The sequence below is a fragment of the Calonectris borealis genome, chromosome 27 (assembly GCF_964195595.1).
Source record: "Calonectris borealis chromosome 27, bCalBor7.hap1.2, whole genome shotgun sequence".
Classification (NCBI taxonomy): Eukaryota; Metazoa; Chordata; class Aves; order Procellariiformes; family Procellariidae; genus Calonectris; species Calonectris borealis.
The window spans coordinates 6,183,194-6,204,718 of NC_134338.1; the positions used below are offsets into that span (position 1 = coordinate 6,183,194).

Below are 21,525 nucleotides of genomic sequence, written 5' to 3' on the forward strand. Positions count from 1 at the left end.
ATCACTAAAGGCCTGAAGAAGGTCAACTGAAAGGAAAAACCTGATGGGAACAGCAGCCTTGAATGTACTTGAAACCCTCCCACCTCTATGAGGAATACTCAATTTCAAAGGTCAGATTTGCCAAAGAAAATGCACCCCAACTGCAGAACTTGGCTTCTCAGCAGCACAAAGAGGGGCTTTTTCCTTGGATGAATGGAGAGGCTGGGAGCAGGGGCTGGCAACAAGAAGAGGTATCGATGCTATCAATAGGGGGCTAAGAAAAATAGAACTGATTAGCGTGTTGGGAAAACATAACACAACACAGGAGAGAGACCTGGGGACAAGACGACGGGAAACATGCTCAATTCCCTTTCCCAGAAGGGAAGCGGCAAGATAACAGGTATCCACCCAGAGTACTTAAACAGCATTTTAAATCAGTTAATCCAGATAGCAAGGCACAGGACACAACTGTGGGAGAAATTATGGATTGTCCCAGAGTTGGGGAGTTTCAGATTGGGTTTGGCTCCTGCTTTGTGACGAAGTTTGTACGCTATGAAGTGACATATATGTACATTGTGAATGTATTCCCATTTTAGAGATTCAGGCCTAAAATACTGCTTCCAAAACAGACTCTTACAGAAGGCCTGTCTGCCAATGCCCAGCTCTTCTCAAGGCACTTGCGTCAACCTCCACCTTCAAACCCATATATACAGTAATCATTCTTTTATGATCCCACTCCCAAGTGCCTTGCTCCTTGAAGTCTCCCTCCTTCAACCTTACCTTTCCAAACAGTTTCCTCCTTTTTCATTTCTGCAGATTTCCATTTAACATAGTGGAACTGCCTCTTGGTCAGGTACTAGAAAGTTGCCTACTGAGCTCAGCCACACTTTTTAAACACAGAAATTATGAGAATAAACATGGTGTTCTTCTCCCTACAAGTTATTTTTCCCTCCTGTCCCCTGGGCTCAACTGGTTTTATGCAAAACTTTAGACTGTCAGTGGTTCTTTGTCTTATTTTGTTACTTGTCTCACGAGATCTCCTTTCTTGTTTCCTTCATTGTTGGTGCTGATCTGCCAACGCTGTTATGGGTAGCCACTGCATCTCTTAGGGCATGATTAAAAGGAACTTCATCCCTTTTGAGTGAGGCTGAGAAGTTCACAAAAACAAGAAGGTGTCAGGATGAATGGGAAAGGAGATACCAAAAGTAACAAAAAATCAGATGCCTCAGTCTGTTTTGAGGCCTAGCAGTTCATTTCCCTGACTTGTGTTTTGTGTTGCATCTTGTACTAACCTGTAGGAATAAGAGATAAAGGAACAGCAGTCGCTTTAAGTGGTGGGAAATCCACATTCAGCTAGGAGCAAAGGAGAAGTTAGTGAAGGGCCAGCGAAATTCATGGTTCTGCATTAGTTAGCAGGAAGACCTTCTCTACAAGTGTTAGGTTTGGTCTCTTTAGCACAACATGCTTATTAAAAAAACCACACATATGCTAAAGGAAGTTTTTCTGAATCCACATCAGACCAAGAACCAAGTCCAAGAACACTACATGCCTTTGCAGTGGCAAATAAACCCAGCTCTTAAGCCTCTGCTTCACCGTAACTCCAATGATGAAAGCAGTAACTCAAGGAGGGTATCTTCTGCACGCTAGACTGTTTCCCTGCGCATGAACATTAGGCAGCTGCAGTTTAACTATCTGCAGACCTAGAAAGAAAAAACAGTCTCTCTCATGATACTGAACTGCATTTTGGGTCCTGCTACCAAGGGAATTCTCTAGCAGAAGTTTAATTTTAATTTCCAAGAGAAAAGCTGCTTCACCTGCAAGTGAAGTCACGGTTGAGATGGTGAGAAGCCAGCAATGCTAAGTAATTTGAATGAGTAAGAAATACAGCAGTGCAAGAAGAGGAAAAACTGGGATAACTAGTCTCGTTTTTCTTATCTGTACAAACACAACAGTTCCAAGTCGCACGTATATGAAGTGATCATCAACTGCAGAACAGACTCCACCAATAAAGCAAACGCTACGCAGCACGTATCTGCCATTTGCAGAAAGAGATGAAGGCTACAGCCGTGGGTACGTACTTCTCTAGAACACCCTCTCCCATCTGCCACCCCCTTAGCAAAGATCTTCTACTGGAGAAAAAACAAGAGAGATGCTTTGCCACTACAGTACCAGTTTCTTGTGACTCTCCAGGCATGTGGGCACACAACCACAAGCTGCGTTTTAGAAGTGGTGGTGATGGCAAAGAAGGTCAGTTATGCAGCCAACAGCAATGGAACAAGAAATAAACAAACAGAAACTACTTCTTCTATGTTTCAGGGCCCATTGCAACTAATTTTGTGCATGTATAGAGCTCAGACTGGAGCATGACAGGGCAAAACACATTCTGTATCAATCATCATGCAGTTAAATTCAGGATTTTATAGTATCAGAGGTCCTTCTGCCTCAGATCCAAGAGACATATCCAGATTATTCATATGTAGACATATTAACAAGACTGAGGATAAACAAGGTTAAGAAAATGTAACCCAATACAAAGACATTTTATATCACACAGCTCCTGAAGGGCTCTCAGGAAGGGCTTTTATCAAACTCCAGCTGGGAAACGTGTGTTTTAATCGATAACTCTGCTCCCACATGAGGCTGCCTCTCGGAGGCGTCCTCTTCCCCAGCCAGCCTACCGAAAATCTGCCAGGTACTTTCCAGGTCACAGGGAAAGTAAGCTTGATTCAGGTTCAGGATCGATCTGACCATTGGTATTTCATTTTCTGTTGGGTTTTCCACTTTGCCCATTTTCAGTCCTGACAGGATGGCAGCAAGTTTGCTATGGCTTTGCATCAGCTAGTAAGGATGCTGGCTGAGTAAGCAAGATTCATTAGCAAGTCTTAAGAAGGTGTCTAAGCTTAAAAGCATGCAGGAGGGATTAGGAAGTGCCCTATCAATCCTTCCCAGAGCTAAAGCCCAGCCACATAGTGCGGCCTTTAGACGAATGTTTCACTTTCTTCCTAAGTTCCCAGCTCCTCACAGTAAAAAATTACTGATTGTTTCCTATCATAGTCAGAGTAAGCAAAACACATTGCAGAAAAAGCAAAGCAAGAGCCTACAGCTAACAGCTCTCAGAGGCATCCCCAGATAGCAGATGCCGGTAGCTTCAGAGACTGGAAAACCAAATCACTTCCTCCAGGAATGAAAGCAAGAGCCTTTCCTCTGATTTGCACCAACATAAGAAGGAAGTAATGCCATTTAGCATCAGCAGAATTAACTATGGATTTATATCATGGGACAAGAAAGCAAGATCAATCATGCGTAGGTTAAGGAGCACAGCTTTGGACAATCCAGTGGGAAAATTTTAACCTTTTTCTTCAAATCCCTTCTTTTCCAACGCATGCACAAATCTGATTTTTGAGATTTACAATTAGTCAATTTGCACAGACTTTGCATCTGCAACACCACCACTGCCAAAGACTACAAGTTGGCATGCTGCATTTATACTTGGCGATATATCCGTTAAGCGACAAGGTATACGCAGAAAGCATTTTAAGAAGGACTAGAATTATGAAAAAAATATAAATCAAGAGACAAGGGAGGCAAATGGGTTTTTAGTTCGAGCAGGCTATTAGAAAGAACAAAAAGATTCCTGAGAACTTGCAAGTTAAAAAGGGAACAGAGGGCAGAAATCTGTCATACGTTGGTAACACACTGAACAATCAAGATGCAACATCTCAAAGCCAAAGAAGTCCACCAGCCAGACACCGCACACAGTAAGAACGTTACTCACTCGTGTACTGCGGAGGAATAGCAAAAAGAAAGACAATTCAATAGAGCACACAGCAGAGTTCTTTTCTTCGGATGTCAACTGAGAAAGAAAGACAAGGTTGTAAAAATCCTGCCAAGTCAACTGTGCTGCGAGTGGGAAGGCAAATTACCAAGGTAGGTATAGATTAGTCACTCAGGAAGATTTCTACCTATTGATTCATCAAGTATTAAAGATTAAAGGAAGCCCTGCGCATTATTAAGCAACAGAGGACTTTGACTAATCAAAGGAAGGCACTGGACTTTAATTTTCCTAATGGAGTTTCTGTCAGATGGAATTGTTTCTTACATAGCACAAATAGAAAGAGAAGAAAAAAATACAGCAATTGGCATGCTTTAAATACACATGCACGTGACTTTGTAAACACCATAGAGAATAGCAGGACAACATTTAATAGTGGCTCCTTACGAGATCAAAATCAAACAATTTCAGTTTAACTTTCAAGATCTCAAATATTTGTCAAATAATACTCCTTCAGATCAAACTCAAAACCCAGACGGAAACAACACTAGATACTATTTACACTCATTTAGTTGGGATTCCAGTGGCTTTGGCTCTGTTGCTCCAAATCATCAAAACACCATATTATACTTTCAGTTAATAATATGGCAATTAATTCATCAAGTTACTAGATGAGTAGTTCCCCTTTTGCTTTTTCCCGACTCAAGATGTAAACTCAAATCGTTAGTACACATCAATATGTGTTTGTGCATGTCTGCAATTATTTTATCTCAACGTGCCATCTTGGTACAAATATAAGTTCTTATTAGAAATACAGCTTTTCTTTTACAGCTGTTATAAACACCCTGACATAGGTGGGCATACAGTTATCTTCTCAGAATTTATGGGCCTGGGGTAGAGAGAGTTATGCTGATTAAAAACATTTCATCAAGTATTTTGTGCCAAAAAATAAGAAAGCCCTCCTACGCTAGTAATAGCGGCCCTGTTAAAGCAGCTGAACTTGTGCATTTTGACATGGAGGTCAATGGCTTGAGTCCTAGCTCATGTTTCCAGGTGCTAGAAACTGCCAGCTTCAGCAGTCTGATCTCAACACTTCACAATTCTTTCCCATTTCCACTTCTTCAAACGTTGCAGTAGCCTGAAACTCACCTCCAGCTCGCAACACTGCTTTAGCACCCTGCAGAGAAAGCTTGGAAACCCAGCTCCTGAAGGCCACACATTAAAATACAACAAGAAAAATCAAGTTTTGCTTAAAACTCCTGGTTTTGAAGCCAATTATGCTTTGAGCAGGAATGGTAATCAGGGCCACACATTTTTGACAGCTAGCTCTAGAAACAGGCCAAGGGTGCGGATGCATTTTGTTTTGACATTGCACTGCAAGTTACCTACCTCCTTAGCCCTGAGAAGCATCCTCTTGGGCTAACGTAAAAACACACAAGTCTGTGAGTATTTGAAGGAAATAAAAAAGGCAAAAATCATCCTCAAAGTGCTAGTTAAAAGCCTCGGAGAACTGCAACATGATAGTGACTCTTTAATAAGCACCGCGTTTGCCTTTTCATCAAAAATGTGAAGCCAGTGTGTACCAGATGGCACAGGCATGCTTTCTTGGCCTGTGTTTCCTTCCCCGGCTATGTCTGCATGTTTACGTAGCTGTGCCGGACATGGAATTTCTCTTATCTCACTTTCTGTTATGGCCAAGACAATGTTGCAGAGGCCGTGCTTCAAACAAATAACTAACTACACTAAAGACACATTTGTCTCTCAGCTGCAGCTAAGATGCTGAATTATTGCAGGGAGTAAATAGTTGTGTAAATTCGCAAAGAATGATCCATTCTGTTTTGAAAGAGGGTAAAAAAGATTGACTCGTTGCGTAAAGACAGCACTGTACTCGGTACTGATGCAGAGAGGCCACCACTACCACCACCCTGCACACACACGACTCGGCCCACACATGGACCAGTGCGGTGCAATCCACAACACGGGGGAGTTTGTCCTCCGTCCAGTAACAGGGAGCAGCAGAGCTTCTCCTCCTCAGCTCTTACGCCTCAGTGCTGCTGCTCAGCAACTTCTCCTTGCTTGCTCTGCTGCCAAGGACCCACACCCTCCGCCTCATCTCTCTCCTCTTCTGCAGACAATAAGCCAGGACTGCTGATAGCACAGGGTACCTGGGAGAAGAATATTTATCTGGAAATAAAGCAAGAAGGAGACACCCCCCTCCCACCCCAAACCAACCAACCCAAACAGTTGGAAAGGAGTATTTTTGGCAGTATCTCAGAGGGCGTTTCACTGGGTCCACTCTTCACTTACTCAAAAACTTGTTTATCTCAGCAGATGTTTCCAGAGTCAAAAGGATATACCTAAAACCTTTCCTGACACTAAGATGACTCTTCCCGACTGAAGAGTGCAGGTAACTACGTCAAGACAGCACTTAAGCATTTCAATTTCAGCAGTTAATAAGGGTCATGGGCTAAAGCACAAGTATCCACATGCTCTGGGTCAAACCTCTCATTAAATACTTCTGCAAAGCAGGTTTTCAGAACTGAGTCCGAAGTCCATTCACGCCAATAGAAATGAAGTCAAAAGAAACAAAACCTACTGTACATAACGGGCATAAAAACCCTAGTTTTGGGGACTATCCATGGAGCGAAGCCTCAATGACAAAGGGAACATCTGTCTTGAAATTTCATAACTCAGTTTAATTGCAGGTCTCCAGAATACCCTGTGCAAAATTTAGCTTCCCGTGTTCGTACGAGCCAAATTCATACTGATAGACATAGCCACACGTAGCAGAAAAACTACCATTCTGATCAAATACCCCATTATGATTAATCAGCAGTGAAGCCTGCAATAAGCTTATTAAGAAGAACTTGGCTCACTTTCCTACACATGCACAAGGAAAAATGTTTTCAGCATGAATATTTAATTCTCCCTTATTTTAGCAGATGTTTTGCCATATTTTAACATCCCCCTTGCCGGCTCCTCTTACTAGTTACAATTCCATTAAGAATTGCAGCCATTACGCATTGGAGAAGGAGGAATATACTGAAAACCATCCTACTTCCATTTGATTGTTGTCCAGAGCTGGTATTTCTGCCTTCTATAGGGTGCTACGTTACGTTACCTCTTTAGAAGCCCTTACCGAGAAGCCCTTACCCACAACAAATGAAAAACAACCTCCTCTAGGATATCACACATCTCCAGCGCCGTAATCCACGCAAACAGGAGAGTCTGCTAGAACCTGCCGTCCAAGGTTTGTCCTTGCTGTACACATTTAACTGACTACACAGAACCAAAAGCGTGATCTCGCTAAACCTACAAGCGAGCAGTCGTACTTAAAGCCACATCTGTTGGCTGTAGCTCCACGGCAGCGTGCTCCTCCGTTTGAACATATTTAGGCTGTCTGGGGATGCACCCGATGGCTATTTGTCATGTGTTAAGCATCATTTACTTGTTTCTCGGGAATCTGTGATAGAAAGGCTCATCTGTCCCTCTGAGCATACAGAGGAAAGGTGAGAAAGCCCAAGGAGGTCTCTGGCCAACAGTCAAGCGATGCCACCTGCGCTCTCAGGTGCCAGCAAAGGGAGCAAGTTTGTGGCTTAAGCAAAAAAAGAAGCTGAGCTCTCAGCCAGACCCTCAGCTGTCACAGGTTTAGAGCACAGAGAGAAAACAAAACTGGCTCTGTATGACAAATAGGGAAAATACCAAATAAAAGCCTCACTTATGCCTGTACTGAAAGCCTTCCTGAACAACACTGCTCTTGTAACCAAAGGGTAAAGGCTCACGCTTTTACTTCTGGAAGGGCTATGCATGCTCCCAGTCTATAAAAAGACAGACATAAAATGTTTTCAAAGCAATGGGATTCGCTATCAAGGTTTTCTCAGAAATAAAAATATTCGAAACAGAAAGCAAATATTTAGCAAGCATTCACAGAAATTTAGCTGCTTCTGAACAAAACTAAGGCAGTTTGGAGATGTGCACCTGGAAATGCTGATACACTAAGAGACTAAAGTCAATCCTAGCTCTACTGACCCAAGGGGCACACCTAAAAGAATGCACGCAAGTCAGCACACCCCTCACGTCCAAGCCCTCTCTGCTTGCTGTGGGGATGCTTCTGCACAGGTAATGCAGACATAGAAGAACAAAGATGACTCTGTTCTGCATGATAGACACACACATTGAAAACCTGAGTCCAAATCAAAGATTTTTATCTTTTCTGTTGAATTTACAAGCACAGACAACCCCTCTCAGTTTCTCAGTTTTCAAAGCTAAGGATAAGTCTGTAGCTCTGGTCTTTGAAAACATTCATGAGCTCCCGACCTCAAATTTTATGTTAAAAAAAAAAAAAAGAGATGTCTTTGCAGGAACCTGCAGGAAACCAACAAAGCCAGATCTCCTGCCTGCCCTTGCCCCCCGCTTTGCCCCCATGGAAGGGGATCCACTGAACTCAGTAGGACCAGACACAGGCAGGCAGAGAGATTAGCGGAAGAAGGTTTAGCACCTGCCTGCAAAGATACACAACCGGTCAGGGACAGATTTGTGGGATGAGCAACCTGGCACCACAAAAACTGCCAACAACTGCTGCTCTGATTATTTGCACCCAAGGGCAGGGTTGAAAGGCAATTTCTCCGCAGTGGTTTCTGTACTACAAAGAATTTCAGAGCTCCCGCAGCTTCGTATGGTTGCGCTATATCAAAATGCAATAGGCAATAAGGAAAACAACCATCTTGGTATGCAACTGTATGCGTTGAGCACGCTGGCAGAGAATTAAACAGTAGTCTGGGCTGACAGACTTTGAGTCAGGAAAACCAACACTATCAATAGCATTTGGGAAGGGGGGAAGAAAAACGTGCAGTCATCTGCCTTCTGTAGGATCTTTTCAAATTATAGCTGGGCAGGTCAGCTCCTGGCAAGCGCTGGCATAGGGGAGAAAGCCTGTAAGTTCTGCTTCTTTTCTCGAACTGCAGCATTTATGAGTAAAAATCCCTTTTGAACCAAAACACATTTCTCGTGCTCTTTCAGCATCAACCAGAAGGAAGCAAGTTCCACACAGTTATGGAAAAAAATAGGTTTTTTTTTTTCCTGAATTGCTTAACTTTCCATGGAGAGAAGCCATCTTTACAAGCACATCGTTTTGAAGCTTGGGTCCTCTACTGTCAAACCACCAGTGATCCACAGCTTGAGCTGAGGACAAGGGTGAGAGCTGTAACAAGCACTTGTCCTCTGGGTCTGGCTGACAAGAAGGGACCTGTCACACACATTCACCAGGGGGCTTAGAGAAGCTCCAAGATAAAAACATTCCCATATTCCAAATCCCACTGATTTGCAAATAAGCTCCTAAGCACTTACATAATCTTGTGCTAAAAAGTGTTGGCTGCTGCAGTCAGAAATGTGAACACAGGAAAGACTTTTAAGTAGCATTGCAAAATAAATGGAAATTTAGCAACTGCACTAGAAAATTTTGCCAAATCAGAAAAGGTTACACGTTAACTTGCGCTTCACACGAAGCATGCATTTGCAATAGACCTTGGAAGCCAAAGAAACACTGACTCTTATGGGAAAGAAAGATTAACAATAACAAAAACTACAATTTCAATGTTGGAGACCAATTTGAAAATAGCTTAGGTCAGAACAGGTGATTATTTTTGGCTGTGAATACTGAACCTTTAAAGACACCAACACTGTTGGCTGTAGAAACAATACGATAACTCTAGGGTCTGCCATGAAAACTAAGGGCTTTTGTCCTAAGCACCGCTCCCACCACCACACAGATGGCAGAAAGCGCTGCACATCATCACTACCACCGAGTTCAGCAGAGCTTGTCAGCGCCCAGCACCATTGACTAAGGCCCAGGATTTCAGGTGTGCCTAGAAACAGAACTGGAAGATTAAGAGTACAAAACAAACAACGAATCTCCCCCCCTTCATAAACTCAGTTCAGGTTACCTGGCGTGTCGGATAATGGGAGAGGAATGAAAGGATCAGGCACAGTCAGAAGAGGAGGGCTACTGTCCAAACTCAGAATGTCTTTCGTTTTCTCAGCTGGTACCAGGAAGAGAAAAGGCAGAGTGAAACAGAGAAGAGAGAAAAGCAGAAAGCATTGAGCAAAATCTCAGCACAGGCACAGCTCAACATTACAGAGTCCAAGCTACGGCCTGACAAGAACAACACATGCGTGCAGGCTCAGAATAAGTTTATGTTGCTAGTGAAAAGGAAAAAGAAGAAAAACAAAACAACTATTACCACATAGCTCTCCAACACAATTTAACCCACAGATCTCAAAACATTCCTTGAAAGGGAAGTACTATTATCTCGCTTTACAGCGGCACAAAAGGTGAAATGCTTTAACAAAGGACACACAGCAGGCCAGCCCCCATGTTGGGCCTCTTTGTCTGAAATAAAAGATACAGCATCTTGCATCGGACAGGCTTAGACAAGCTCACATCTACGAGGAAAGAAAAAGAAAAGGACTAGACGTGCCCAGCCCAGTGTCAGCACCAAGAGAATTTCCAGGATACCTTCCTATGCCAAACGGCAGGACAGGAGAGTCAAGGGGCACATTTTCAAAGACAACTGCTAAAAGAATGGAACATGCTGCAGCGTCCAGAAAGCCCAGAACAATGCACATGCTTCTCAGGCTTTGCAGAAGGTACATTACAGCTGAATCTGGAGCTGCTGCTACTCAACATCACTCCACAAAGGCTGGTGGAACATCATGAACTGTTCACAGGGCACTGAACAGCTGGACAAACTCAGAAAGCAACCCTCTAGAGCACTCTTGCGTCAGGGACTTCAACTCCTTAATTCTCAGGTAAGAGCCAACAATACCAAGCTCAGTTATAAGCTCCTCTAAATCTCTTTTTATAAATAGAAATAAGCGTAAATGGATTTGTCACTTCTTGCCCCACAAAGGATTCTTCAATCTCTTCCCAGGACAGCTCTCACCAAGGGCTGGTGAGCTTCAGTGAGGAAGCATCAAACAGTTGCGTTTGTCACCAGTAACAACGGCTGCATAAGACGGGGGAGAGGATTACTTGCATTTAGGGCTCCTGGAAACAGTTTTCCAATACGGTGCTTGGCAGGTCTTTGCTGCATTCAGTGAGAACTGATGCTGAAGAAGTAGAAACACGCAGAGCACTCACCGAGTTTTTTTGGCATAAAAGGGGCTGCTCATGGCAAAACCTTGGTACCCAAGTACCAAAGGAGACACCAGACAAGGTCAAGGCCTCTGTAGGATGTCTTCACAAACTCACCTGATCCAGCAGTGAAGGAAGAGCCACCAAATGCATCTGCCTGGGCTGCAGATGAAGCCGGCTGGAAACCTGGAATCAAGTTCTCTGTGGAACTGCCCATCTTTTCTGGAGCTTTCCCTGAAATGCCAGATGCAGATTTAGGGGAAAAACTTCCATTCTGAAGGTTGCTTACTTAACCTAGATTTTTAGGACACTATTTCAGTGTGTGACTTAAACCCTTCCCTGCAAATCATAACTTGCAGATGAAGCAGAGTTTAAACTGTAGCTTCTACAACCAGCTGATCAAGGCCGCTTTAAAAGCAGTTAGTACCTCTCCCTTTGAGGACCATGCTCATTTAATTGCAATTACTCAGCAAAGAGGACAGGGACAGAGAAGGGAGATTGGAAGGATTTAGCTCTTACAGGCACAGAGGATCATGATAATATGGGAGCACCCCAACATCATCATTCCGTGCCATCTTCTGTTTTCAGAGCAGGCTGGTATTAAACCATCTCCGTGAACCTACCGTCACCTAGCTTTGCGAAGTCCTTGTTCAGCAGCTCCTCAGCTGTGAGTTTGGAGAAGTTATCATCATCAAATGGATTCCACGTGGAGACATCGGGTGGGTTATAGACATTCTGCTGTGAGGTCCTTGGGGAACCCGAGGGTGTGGTGGAAGCAGATCTGGATGTGATCATCCCAACCAAACAACAGTCATTAATAACCCATCTGAAATCCTCTGGCCAGCACTATGAGCTGGTCCAAGCTACTGCATTATAATTACTTCCTACTTAAAACACGCAGCACAAGTTATTGTATTTGCATGCCCAGAAAGCTGTGATCAGTTATCCTTATCTACTCATAATCTGGTTGAGCACCCTGGTGTCAGGGATTAGAACAAGCATCATAAGCATCCCACTTGAAACAATCTTCTGCAATGCCCACATGGAGGCTTCCTGCCTGTAGACACCATGAAAGTGAGCTAGCAAGTACCGCTGGGGAAGCGCTGATGCTAGGCAGCAAGCGCGAAGCATGCACCAGGGCTACTGGTGGAACAGCTGAAATGACACGAGCTTTTGTAATCCAGAGGAAGGCCCTGTTTGCTCAGCTTTTGGGGAGCACGGAAGCGCTCAGGAGGACTCCTGCTCTTGGGGATTTTTTTCAGCAACTTTCTGCCAAGCCCTAAACTGTGGTCTTGGGAAGGCAAAGACTCATTTAGACCACGGAGTTTGCTGCCTGCCTTCATCCCAGAGCTCTGCCTAGGAAACCTCTGAAGAGCCTCATCTACCCCCTCCCTCTATACCCTGTGACACCAAGTGAGCAGCCACCTACTTGGACTTGTTGAGACTGGCTTCAGCAGCAGCCGCCTGCAGGAGCTGGGTAGACTTGCTGGCTGGAACCCCAAAAACCGCGCTATGGGTCACATCGCTCAGAATCCTCCTGTGTCCTGCACGCTGCGTCTTGGGGGAGGACGGAGGGGTGAGAGAGCCCAGCTTCTGCCCTGGCACTGCTGTAGGGGGTGTGGTTTGAGGTTTTTGCTGTTGCCTCATTTGTGCCTGCATCTAGGAGAGAAAGTAAAATGGTACGTCCTTGTTCGTGAACAACAGACATGATGAAAAAATGGCTATATGCTGGAGGATTTGACCTTCAAGTCATGAATTGGGGGTAGTCTGGAGGGAAAAAACAAACGGGGGAATTTGCTGATCTATACTATTTCAGGATTAGTACAAATGCACAAGCAGAGACTTTCTCTCCTTTCTACCGTACCCCTCTGGAGGCAAAGCCTCTACTAGCTCTTGTTATTAAAGGCTAGCTGGTCTCAGAAACTTGATTCATGGGTAAAGAGATTGATCCAGGGCAGAGGTAAAAACAGAAATCGGATCACAGTGTGCAGGAGTCTTTTCATATGGATACATGGAGTGGGGCAAGGTGAAGAGCAGCACTTCTTCCAGCAGATAATGTGTGATTGGGGTCAAATCCCTAAAGGAGTACAGGTCTTCTGCAGAAATCTTGTGCAAGAAGTTTTCTTAGCTTTCTCTTAGGCAAAAAAAAAAAAAAAAAGCAAGGACCACAGGAGCAACATTTGTCATTAGAATCCGGAGGAGAAAAACAGGCATGTTTGGTTTAGGTGTAAGCCAAGATAGCCCAGCTACAAATCCTTTGGAAACTTCAAGGGGTTTCCTCAAACTGGTCTTAGTTTTCCATTACCTCAGTCTTGTGTTAAACTCACAAACCCAGAAATACTTGAAATACTGTTTCGTAGTGATAAACAACAGCATCACTTCCGATTATGTGATTTTTCAAAATCTGTCTCTCCGTGAGATATCACGGTTGGATTTAAAGCAGGAAAACCAGGATGCAAAGAACAGAAAGCTGTGCATGTCACCAGCTCCCTGTTCCCCACCCCGTATCATCTCAGGCCATTTTCAACCAAGGAAGACAGACGAAAAGACTTGGAAAGACCTAAAGGGGAAATGAGAAGAGAGTTACGTCCCCAGTGTGGTGCTTAACTACAGTGAGGCAAGGGACACAAGTGGTTAGCTGTCCTGCTTTTCAGCTGGCATTTTCAGGTGACTAACTCACTGCAGCTGAGAAGCAAGCTGACCTGACTGCTTCTGATGCACCCACCTTGCATCTCACTATATAGGTCACTGCAGAACAATACATTTGGTGCTGAGAAATAAAAGGGCAGTACCGAAATCTCCACAGAAATGAATGCAGAGCTTCTTAAGCCGAAATCTCACAACGTGAAAAGGTTTTGACGGGTCCTGGCTTGGTATCTTCTGCTCAGAGATCCTGCTCTGCAGAGACCACGTCTCACTATCATTTTTTAAATGAGCCGACCTCTGCTCTTCCCCTCCTGACTGCTGCAGGAGTGGTAAAGTGTCCAGATGTGTCCATTCTGATCAGCCTTCTGGGGGGATAAGGCTAATTTTCAATCTAGCTGACTTAATAAAATTAAGACTGTTTTTGTGCTAGTGAATCCCAGCAAAGCTCTTTAGAGATGCACTTCAATACTATGTTTCAGGCATTTCTCCTGAATAGGAGAACAGGGTAATAATGGGCCTCATCCAAAACCTGTCTGCACATACTGAAAATCTCCCACCAATTTCAATAAGCTGACTTGCCCCAGGTCATTCAGCAAAACAATAACAAGAGCAGGAACACAACAGCTCCAAGCTTGTCACCTACCCTAACAACCAGCTTAGTGCTGAAAATTAATATAAAAGCAAAGGGGGTGAACATGACAGAGCCTTGAGACACATCAGAAAGTAAAACAAACAATGCTTCCCCAGCATCGCTCAGGTCATTGGCTTACGGAGTTTATTAGTCAAATTAATTCCTGATGTCACTTCAAAGGAAGCATGCTCAAGAGATGAATTAGGTCCTGAATAACTGGCAGCTCATGAACAAGCAAGCACAAATTGACCCTTAGTTTGGAGTCAAATATTGTGTACCTGAAGTGGTTTGTTATCAGATACCATTTGCTTTGCACATGTGCAACCCAGTACAGCAAAATAGCGGGCAGCTTCCTCTCGCCTGGTGCCTGCACATGCTTTCCTTCCAACACGTAACTAGAGTTAGTGACATCCCGTTGCACTCCCAAAAAGAAGCAAGAGCAGGTGGGATTGTGCAGGAATGAAAGCAAAAGGCACAGCTTCCTCCCATATGTACTGCGGAGACACTTTGGCAACGGGGATCCTGCCCTCTGGCACAGCTCCCCTGCCTTTAACACTACGGACAGCTGGCTATTTCCCTGTTGCAGACAGCCATATTTTCCATTAAGTAAAGAGCATTTCTTTTGGACGCATGTTGAGATGATTAGTAAAGTGGATGTTCTATTTATTTATTTTTCAATATGGTGCCTTGAAAAGTTTCCTTTCCATAGTATTCATTAAAGAAAAAAAGCTATCCCAACACCAAAAATAACCAGGAAGGCTGCTTGCACCTTCCGCTGCGTCACAGCCCTGAATACAAGATGGAATTTTTCCAACCAAGCAGCAACATAAAGTAGTTCTGTTGCCTGGTGCCCATCCTGATGCGTTAAGTACAAATAATTTTTGAAAGAGTTTATCACGTCTTCTAAGGCAACATGACGGAGGGGGGGACAGAGAAAAGCTGCATTAAGCAGCTCCTTATACCTTCTCATCTGCTTTCTACTCATCATCTACTCATCTTCTTTCTATGGACCCAGAGCACAACTCTAGAGTCCAGCATCCCATTGGAAAGAGCAGTCCAAACAATTGCACGTGTCTCTGAGGCAGCAAGGTTACTGCTGACAACCTGCGACTCAGTAACAATGCACTCGGGGCCAGCAGGCCCTAGAGCACCGATTACCTGGGCTCTGTGGGTCTGAAAAGCCAGCCGCCCTGCTGGGGTGTTCCCGGCACATAGGAGCTGGCAGGAGAGCACTTGCCCGTACCCCAAATCCCGCTGCCCCGCTCCTTCCCGCAAGGCTCTTACCACTTGCTCCTGCGGCGGCGCCGGCTGGGCCGCACTTTGCTGGGCCTGGGGCTGCGGCGGGGCTTGTTGCTTTTGCTGAACTGCCGCTACTGCTGTCTTCTGCTGCATTGCTGCCTGCTGGGCCATCATCTGCTGCTGCTGTTGCTGCTGCTGGTAATAGTTCTGCATCAGCTGCTGCTGCTGTGCTGGCGCTCCTTGCTGCATCACTGGGAACTGGGAAACAACCAGTTGTTGAGCCGCTTGTTGCGCAGCTGGGAACTGGGGTACCACCACCAGAACTCGGGGCCAGCCACGGCAACGGTTACAGCCACTGCAAGCGGCAAAGCAGTAACAGGCTGTGATGGCTTGGAGACCATCTGCAAAGGAGCAGTGGAAAACAGCCTTCTGGTCTAACGTTAGACCCTTTCTGTGTTACACCTGCCCGTACGGGGCTCCCACGGCACAGACTGTCCTGTGGTCCCAAACTCCCTTCTCCTTCTCTCTTTTTATCCATTCTAAACCTTTCCCCAGCACAGGAATATTCACTGGCCCTTTGCTTCCACTGTTAAATATGCTTTAGCAGAGATCTGTGCTGCTATAAACACCTCAGTTAAGCACGCAAGTCTGTCATCTAGACACATCCCGTCTAACACATCATGTGTTCACAGGCCTCCTTATCACCGCAGTCTACCACAAAACCAGACCTGAATCTTACCGTTAAAAAGGCTTCTTGCACGAGAGCAGAAGACAAATTGTCCCCCTCTGCTCATCAGTTGAGCATTGATCTCAAGACCCTGAAACACTTGGAGCTGTAAAATCTTAACCAGCACTGCTTATTTTATGTTTGTACGTGACAAAAATATCTCAAGGCCTTCCATATTGACAGTTAAAAATGCCAGCCTTGCGTAGCAAAAAATCTTGCTAGAGAACTGGAGACATTGGAAAATGCTTAAAACCTGCACCTATTCCCCCAAAAAGCAAGGGACTTGCCATAAATGCAAAAATATGGCCTTGCAGGCCTCTAGCAGAGGAAGCATGCAACAAACATGGCCGTGCACACCTACCTGCTGAGCTTGCATCATCTGCTGCTGCTGGTAATACGCAGCCTGTTGCTGCTGCTGCTGCTGCTGCTGCAGAAGCTGCTGCTTCAAGAAAAGCTGCTGTTGATGCTGAGGTGTGGCTTGCGGCTGAGTAGAAGGGACCTGGGGCTGCGCCTGCGAGGCCTGCTGCGGAGCTGGCGCCTGCTTGGCTTGTGGCTGTGCCGGAGTCTGTTGAGGTGCTGCTTTTTGCTGGGGGACGCTTGCAGGGAGCGAAGGCTGACCGCTGCCCAGGGCAGCAGCTCCTGCAACTGGTAGGAAAAAGAAAAAAAGAAAAGAAAAAAAAATAACACAGATGCGTTAGATCAACGCGCACCACAGCCCCGCAGTACACAGTGCCCGGCGGGAAGGCACCGCACAGAGAACATCGTTTCACCTTGTGGCTGAATGGCTGCTTGAGCTGTGGGTCTCTTCCTAGGCGTCAGGGCTGGCTGAATGGGTAAAATTCCAGGGTTGGGCTGTGTCTGTCCTGCTTTAGGTCTCTGGCGGGGTGCTATGGAAGTTTCTGTCGTAGGGATGGGATCTGTCAGCCTACAAAATAAGGTAAGGAATAAATGGAAGAGCAGTAAAGAGCACAGTCTTTGTTAGCCTGGTAGTTGGTGCATGTAACACACAGTATAGGTTTCAAAACTCATCCATACTTCAGCAGTATGTGACTGATAAAGCTGAAACACTTGTGGGCATCCAGACACACACATCGACTCTTTCCAGAAAACTGCAAGCACAGTAAAACTTAACGGATGCATTCACAACAATTAATCCAACACTATCATTTTGACTTCTTTGCCAATTGTGGCATCTTCTCCTGTTGGACAGCTGGAACTTGTCAAAATCACTCAACTCATTCAAATATTTGCTACAACATATTGTTTAAATTCACTTAGGCTTCTGGATGAGCAGATGAAGGACGTAACAAATTAGCTTAAGAGCAGCTGGTACCTTTGGGCAGAGTTGTCTAAATTGCCATCTTTAGAAGTACCTTAACTTTAGTACATCTACCCCTTAATCAGGTCATTGGACCCCTTTGATCCCTGCTCAGTGTTTACTGAGCTCCAAAAATGCACAGCAACAGAGCCAAGAAGCCAGACACCACCCTGCCCCTCTGTGGATACATTCGCTTATTAGATATCAAGTTGTTCTACTAATGTGAGGGTAACTGCACTCAATTATAAAAACAAACAAAGCAGACTCCTGGGACTGACAGACAGGAGGAGAGATGCCCTATTTCAGAGCCTGAAGAAAACTGCTGGTTTTGGAGTGCCCACTGCTGTACTGCTCACTTTGCAGGAAAATAAGGTACAAGTTTTGTCCAACAGAATTTACAAGTCTCCATTACAGCACCATAAGCAGAGCAAGCGGCAGCAGGAGAGAAGAAAAACCACAGCAGTACGGTGGTTTCCCCACTAATTGGGCTCTTCAGATGGAGACTGTTTGGGCTTTCGTGTGTCCCCCCTCCCCCAGAAGAAATCACAGGGCTCTTGCAGAAATCACAGCAATTTCATACAGTAATTACTGGGTCAGGTCATCATCTGTCGAGGGTCAGACTCAAACAGCAATAGTCCCCAATGCAGTTTCTCAGCAGCCTCGCGTTCTTTGGGCCAATTCCAGGCCCACTGCAGGCCAGCTGCAGTCTTTCTCCTGACTTTGCTTCTCAGGTACTCTGGGTACTGCCGCCGGACGGATGACGCAGTAGATTCATCTAAGTGCACGAACTTCAAGCGCTGCTGTCAAGCAATGTCTTCAGTACAAAAAGCCTAGCTGTTGAGTCATGCTGAGTATCGCCCAAGCCCCACCCCCACCCCCCCATGCAGAAAAATTTCCCCTAATATCTGCATTTTCTGCCTTTCAGATCAATGGCTATTTATGTGGTTGAAGCAGAAGCCTCAGGACTGCAGTGTTTGTCTCCACGTGTAAATGTAAGCCCAGAAGGAAGCAGCTAAATATACCAAGCATCTTTCCTAATAAACAGCAGAAAGACAACAGAGAGTAAAAAGAGAGAGGGCTGAGCATCACGCAGATGTGGTTACCTGGCCTTCGGTTGACTCTTCTTTGCAGCAGCTTCACTTGCTTTAACCGGGTCTGGGAGTTTAGCGGGGATTGGAGAGTTCTGCAGATCCCAAAGACACCGAATTTTGTATTTTGAGGGCAGAAAACAGAGTCAGAAATAATTTGCAAAAACATCCCAATGAAACGGGAAGATCAGGGGATTTCCAAAGCAATTATTCCTCAGGCTGGACACAGGACAAACCACTCAATGTTAAGGTCATGAGGAGACAGTAGTTTGAGAGAGTCTTCACAAAGGAAAAATATGGTTCAGCTTTTTGACCATTTACTACATGTGGAATCTGAACACAAAGCTTCACAGCCCAACCTGAGTATTTTTAAAAAACAACCTGGGGACAATAGCAGCAATACTTATTAATACTGCTATAAAAAAATACAGGCATAATAGTACTAAAACCATGTCATATTCATAAAGACCATAAATAACCACCTGAACACAGGGGGAAAAAAAAATAGGTTTCTTCTTACCTGGAAACAACAAAATAAAATGTCATGTCACAGATGTCCATAACACCACAAGAAAATACTTGTCAACTCTATTTTTCAGTTGAGGTCTATAAAGATACACTAAGAAGGGGCAGATGGTTGTGTAAGGTCTGATGTAGTTCAAATGCAAGTTGGCTAGTCCCCGCCAGACAGCAGACACAAAACTGCTATGTTTAAAACCAACTGCAGCACAAATTACACACGCTACGATGAATGTGCCTGGAAATCAAATCGGTTTCACAAGCATGGCCTAATTTTCCATGTTCACATGCACAAGATCTCTTGGTTGGCCTCACATTGGTAACTGGGTGAAGAGGTAAATCAGGGACAAACAGAAATAAATAACATATGAAACAAAACCCTGATTCCTGCCCCCAGCCCCAAAAAACACACCCCAAACAGCACTGCTAAGTATTAAAAAAAAAAAAAAAAAAATTACAGAACTGGGGAACAACCGACAGAATATGGCAGAATGCTCAATATTCAGCAATTGCCACCTCCAGTCTCCTCCCACAAAGCCCTACATCAGTCCACTCCTTTGCCACTCACCTGGACGTTCTGGACTGGGCATTCCTTCTTTGCCAATTTGAATGCAAAGTAGGAGACCTGATAAATATCAGGTCTCTTATCAGGGTCTGGCTCAAGCATATACCCTTTAAAAGAGAGAGATGCTAGTATCAGAGCAATAGAGCAGACAGATTCATGTGAGCCATTTGAGGCAGAGCTACATTTGGCATAACCAGACGCTAACAGGGTGCCCTGCCTCTTTCAAAGCATCCGGTCGCTGGTCAGAGGGGCTGAGCTGATCATCAGGGTCAGAGAGAAAGGGGCAAGACAGACAGTCAGGATGGACTAGGAGATACTTTCCAATACGGCCGTGAACAATTTGTAGCTGCTATCGAAGGCTCTAGGGCAAGGAGGGGAAACGCAGCCTGCCTGGTCAGGGATTAGCATTGGTTTTGACTTCTGCATTTCCAAGTGAACCCGCAGTAAAAGAGCTTGATCCAACCCCGCTGTGTCAGTGGGGCGGGAAGACAGGCCAGCCGCATATACCACCGCCTTTGCATAAGCAAAGAAAATACCAGGCTGCTCTGCAAACACATCCAAGTCTGTGTTAGTCAAGATTGTGGCTAGGGGGGGGAAAAAAAAAAAAAAAAAATCAAATGCTGTGCTGAAAACAAGAGAGCTGTCCCAGCTTTGCCAAGAGTAGTGCATTGTACCCTTAATTACACATTCACTCTAGTCAGTGGGTTATTTATAAATCATTTCAGTTCTGTTTCTCAATTCACAGAAGATGAATTCTTATCACTAGTCTAAGTCACTGTGGTTCTTTTCAGTTCCTTATCCAAATAGATTTATTACGGGAGAAATACGTTTCTGCATAAATAGGCTTATTGTGCAAGTTTCTGTAGAACTCTTAAACCAAATGGTTGTCTGTTTTCCTGCCTTTCCACAGAGTTCACTACAGCCTAGCCAAATAGAAATCTCTTCGTCATAATTTCTTTCGAAGAGCGATCTCCTAAGCTACTAAAAGATCACTTTATCCACCCCTGTGTGCAAGCAAGTCTCTTAAAAGAAGAAGAACACCAAACTGTTTTACTGTAGGAGCAGGGAATATAAGAACAAAACACCTCTGCTATTTTTTTAGTTCTGCGGAAGTAGATTATGCCACTGTCAGAGACACTCACGGATGAGGCAGTGCATGTCTTGCGAGTGCCGAGAATTATCTGGAATGGTGAAATTGCCATCACAGATTGCCACCTGACTCTCCCCAAATGGCAAGGTGAAGTAACACAGCTTGTACAGCAAACAGCCAAGGGCCTAAAGAGAGAGAACAGAGCAAAGGATTTAACAAACTGAAGCAAAGCAGGGAATGGTACAATTCAAATACCATTGCAGATAACAGGGAAAGTGCTCTAGCTTGTTCTACTATAGGGATCCTGGGTGACGTCAGGCCTATACTTAAACATCCACGTGATCAACTTGAAAACAAGCATAGCTATATGGGAAGATAAATACATGAAGAGCTCTCCCTTGCTAGGCTGAGATACTGTAATCTGGGGGGTCGTGCGAGTCCCATGACACACACCCCACAGCTCCACATAGCGTAACCCTTCATGTCATTCAACAGGCAAAGCCTGTTTCTGCCACATACTGGTAGGAAAAAGCAAAGTAATAGCAAAAATAAATGGTAACCATCTTCCTTAATACATTTATTCTGATAAAGAAAAATTCAAGCTGTTTCCGAGCTTAAGTTCAAACAACCTTTCAACCGTTATAAATAGGTACCAGGGAGAGATATACAGATAAGTCTGCAGGCTGCTAGGTTATATCACCCTTCCATCTATTTTCGTGCTGCTTTTGACAGCAAGAAGAACCACCTATTTCAAAAGAAGATACAAGTTTTGCACAAAGGGCTAATTATGAAACACTCCCACCACCTCAGAGGGGAGAG

General features: G+C 44.7%; 1 protein-coding gene across 11 annotated transcripts in view; it reads right to left on the minus strand.

Annotated features, from left to right (window-relative positions):
* AAK1 (AP2 associated kinase 1) overlaps positions 1-21,525 on the minus strand; it is an 85,000-nt gene that overhangs the window by 23,888 nt on the left and 39,587 nt on the right. For 8 of the 11 annotated variants that reach the window (XM_075174566.1, XM_075174567.1, XM_075174568.1 and 5 more), the window contains exons 8-16: positions 20,759-20,891; positions 19,620-19,723; positions 18,548-18,627; positions 16,897-17,051; positions 16,488-16,771; positions 15,445-15,657; positions 12,313-12,542; positions 11,507-11,664; positions 11,001-11,117 (exon numbers count right to left, since the gene is read on the minus strand). In XM_075174566.1, coding sequence (XP_075030667.1) covers positions 11,001-11,117; positions 11,507-11,664; positions 12,313-12,542; positions 15,445-15,657; positions 16,488-16,771; positions 16,897-17,051; positions 18,548-18,627; positions 19,620-19,723; positions 20,759-20,891 — 1,474 coding nt within the window. Of the gene's footprint in view, positions 1-5,668; positions 5,917-9,693; positions 9,790-11,000; positions 11,118-11,506; positions 11,665-12,312; positions 12,543-15,444; positions 15,658-16,487; positions 16,772-16,896; positions 17,052-18,547; positions 18,628-19,619; positions 19,724-20,758; positions 20,892-21,525 lie in introns of those variants that run through there. The other 3 variants (XM_075174565.1, XM_075174569.1, XM_075174574.1) reach the window with 2 other exon arrangements.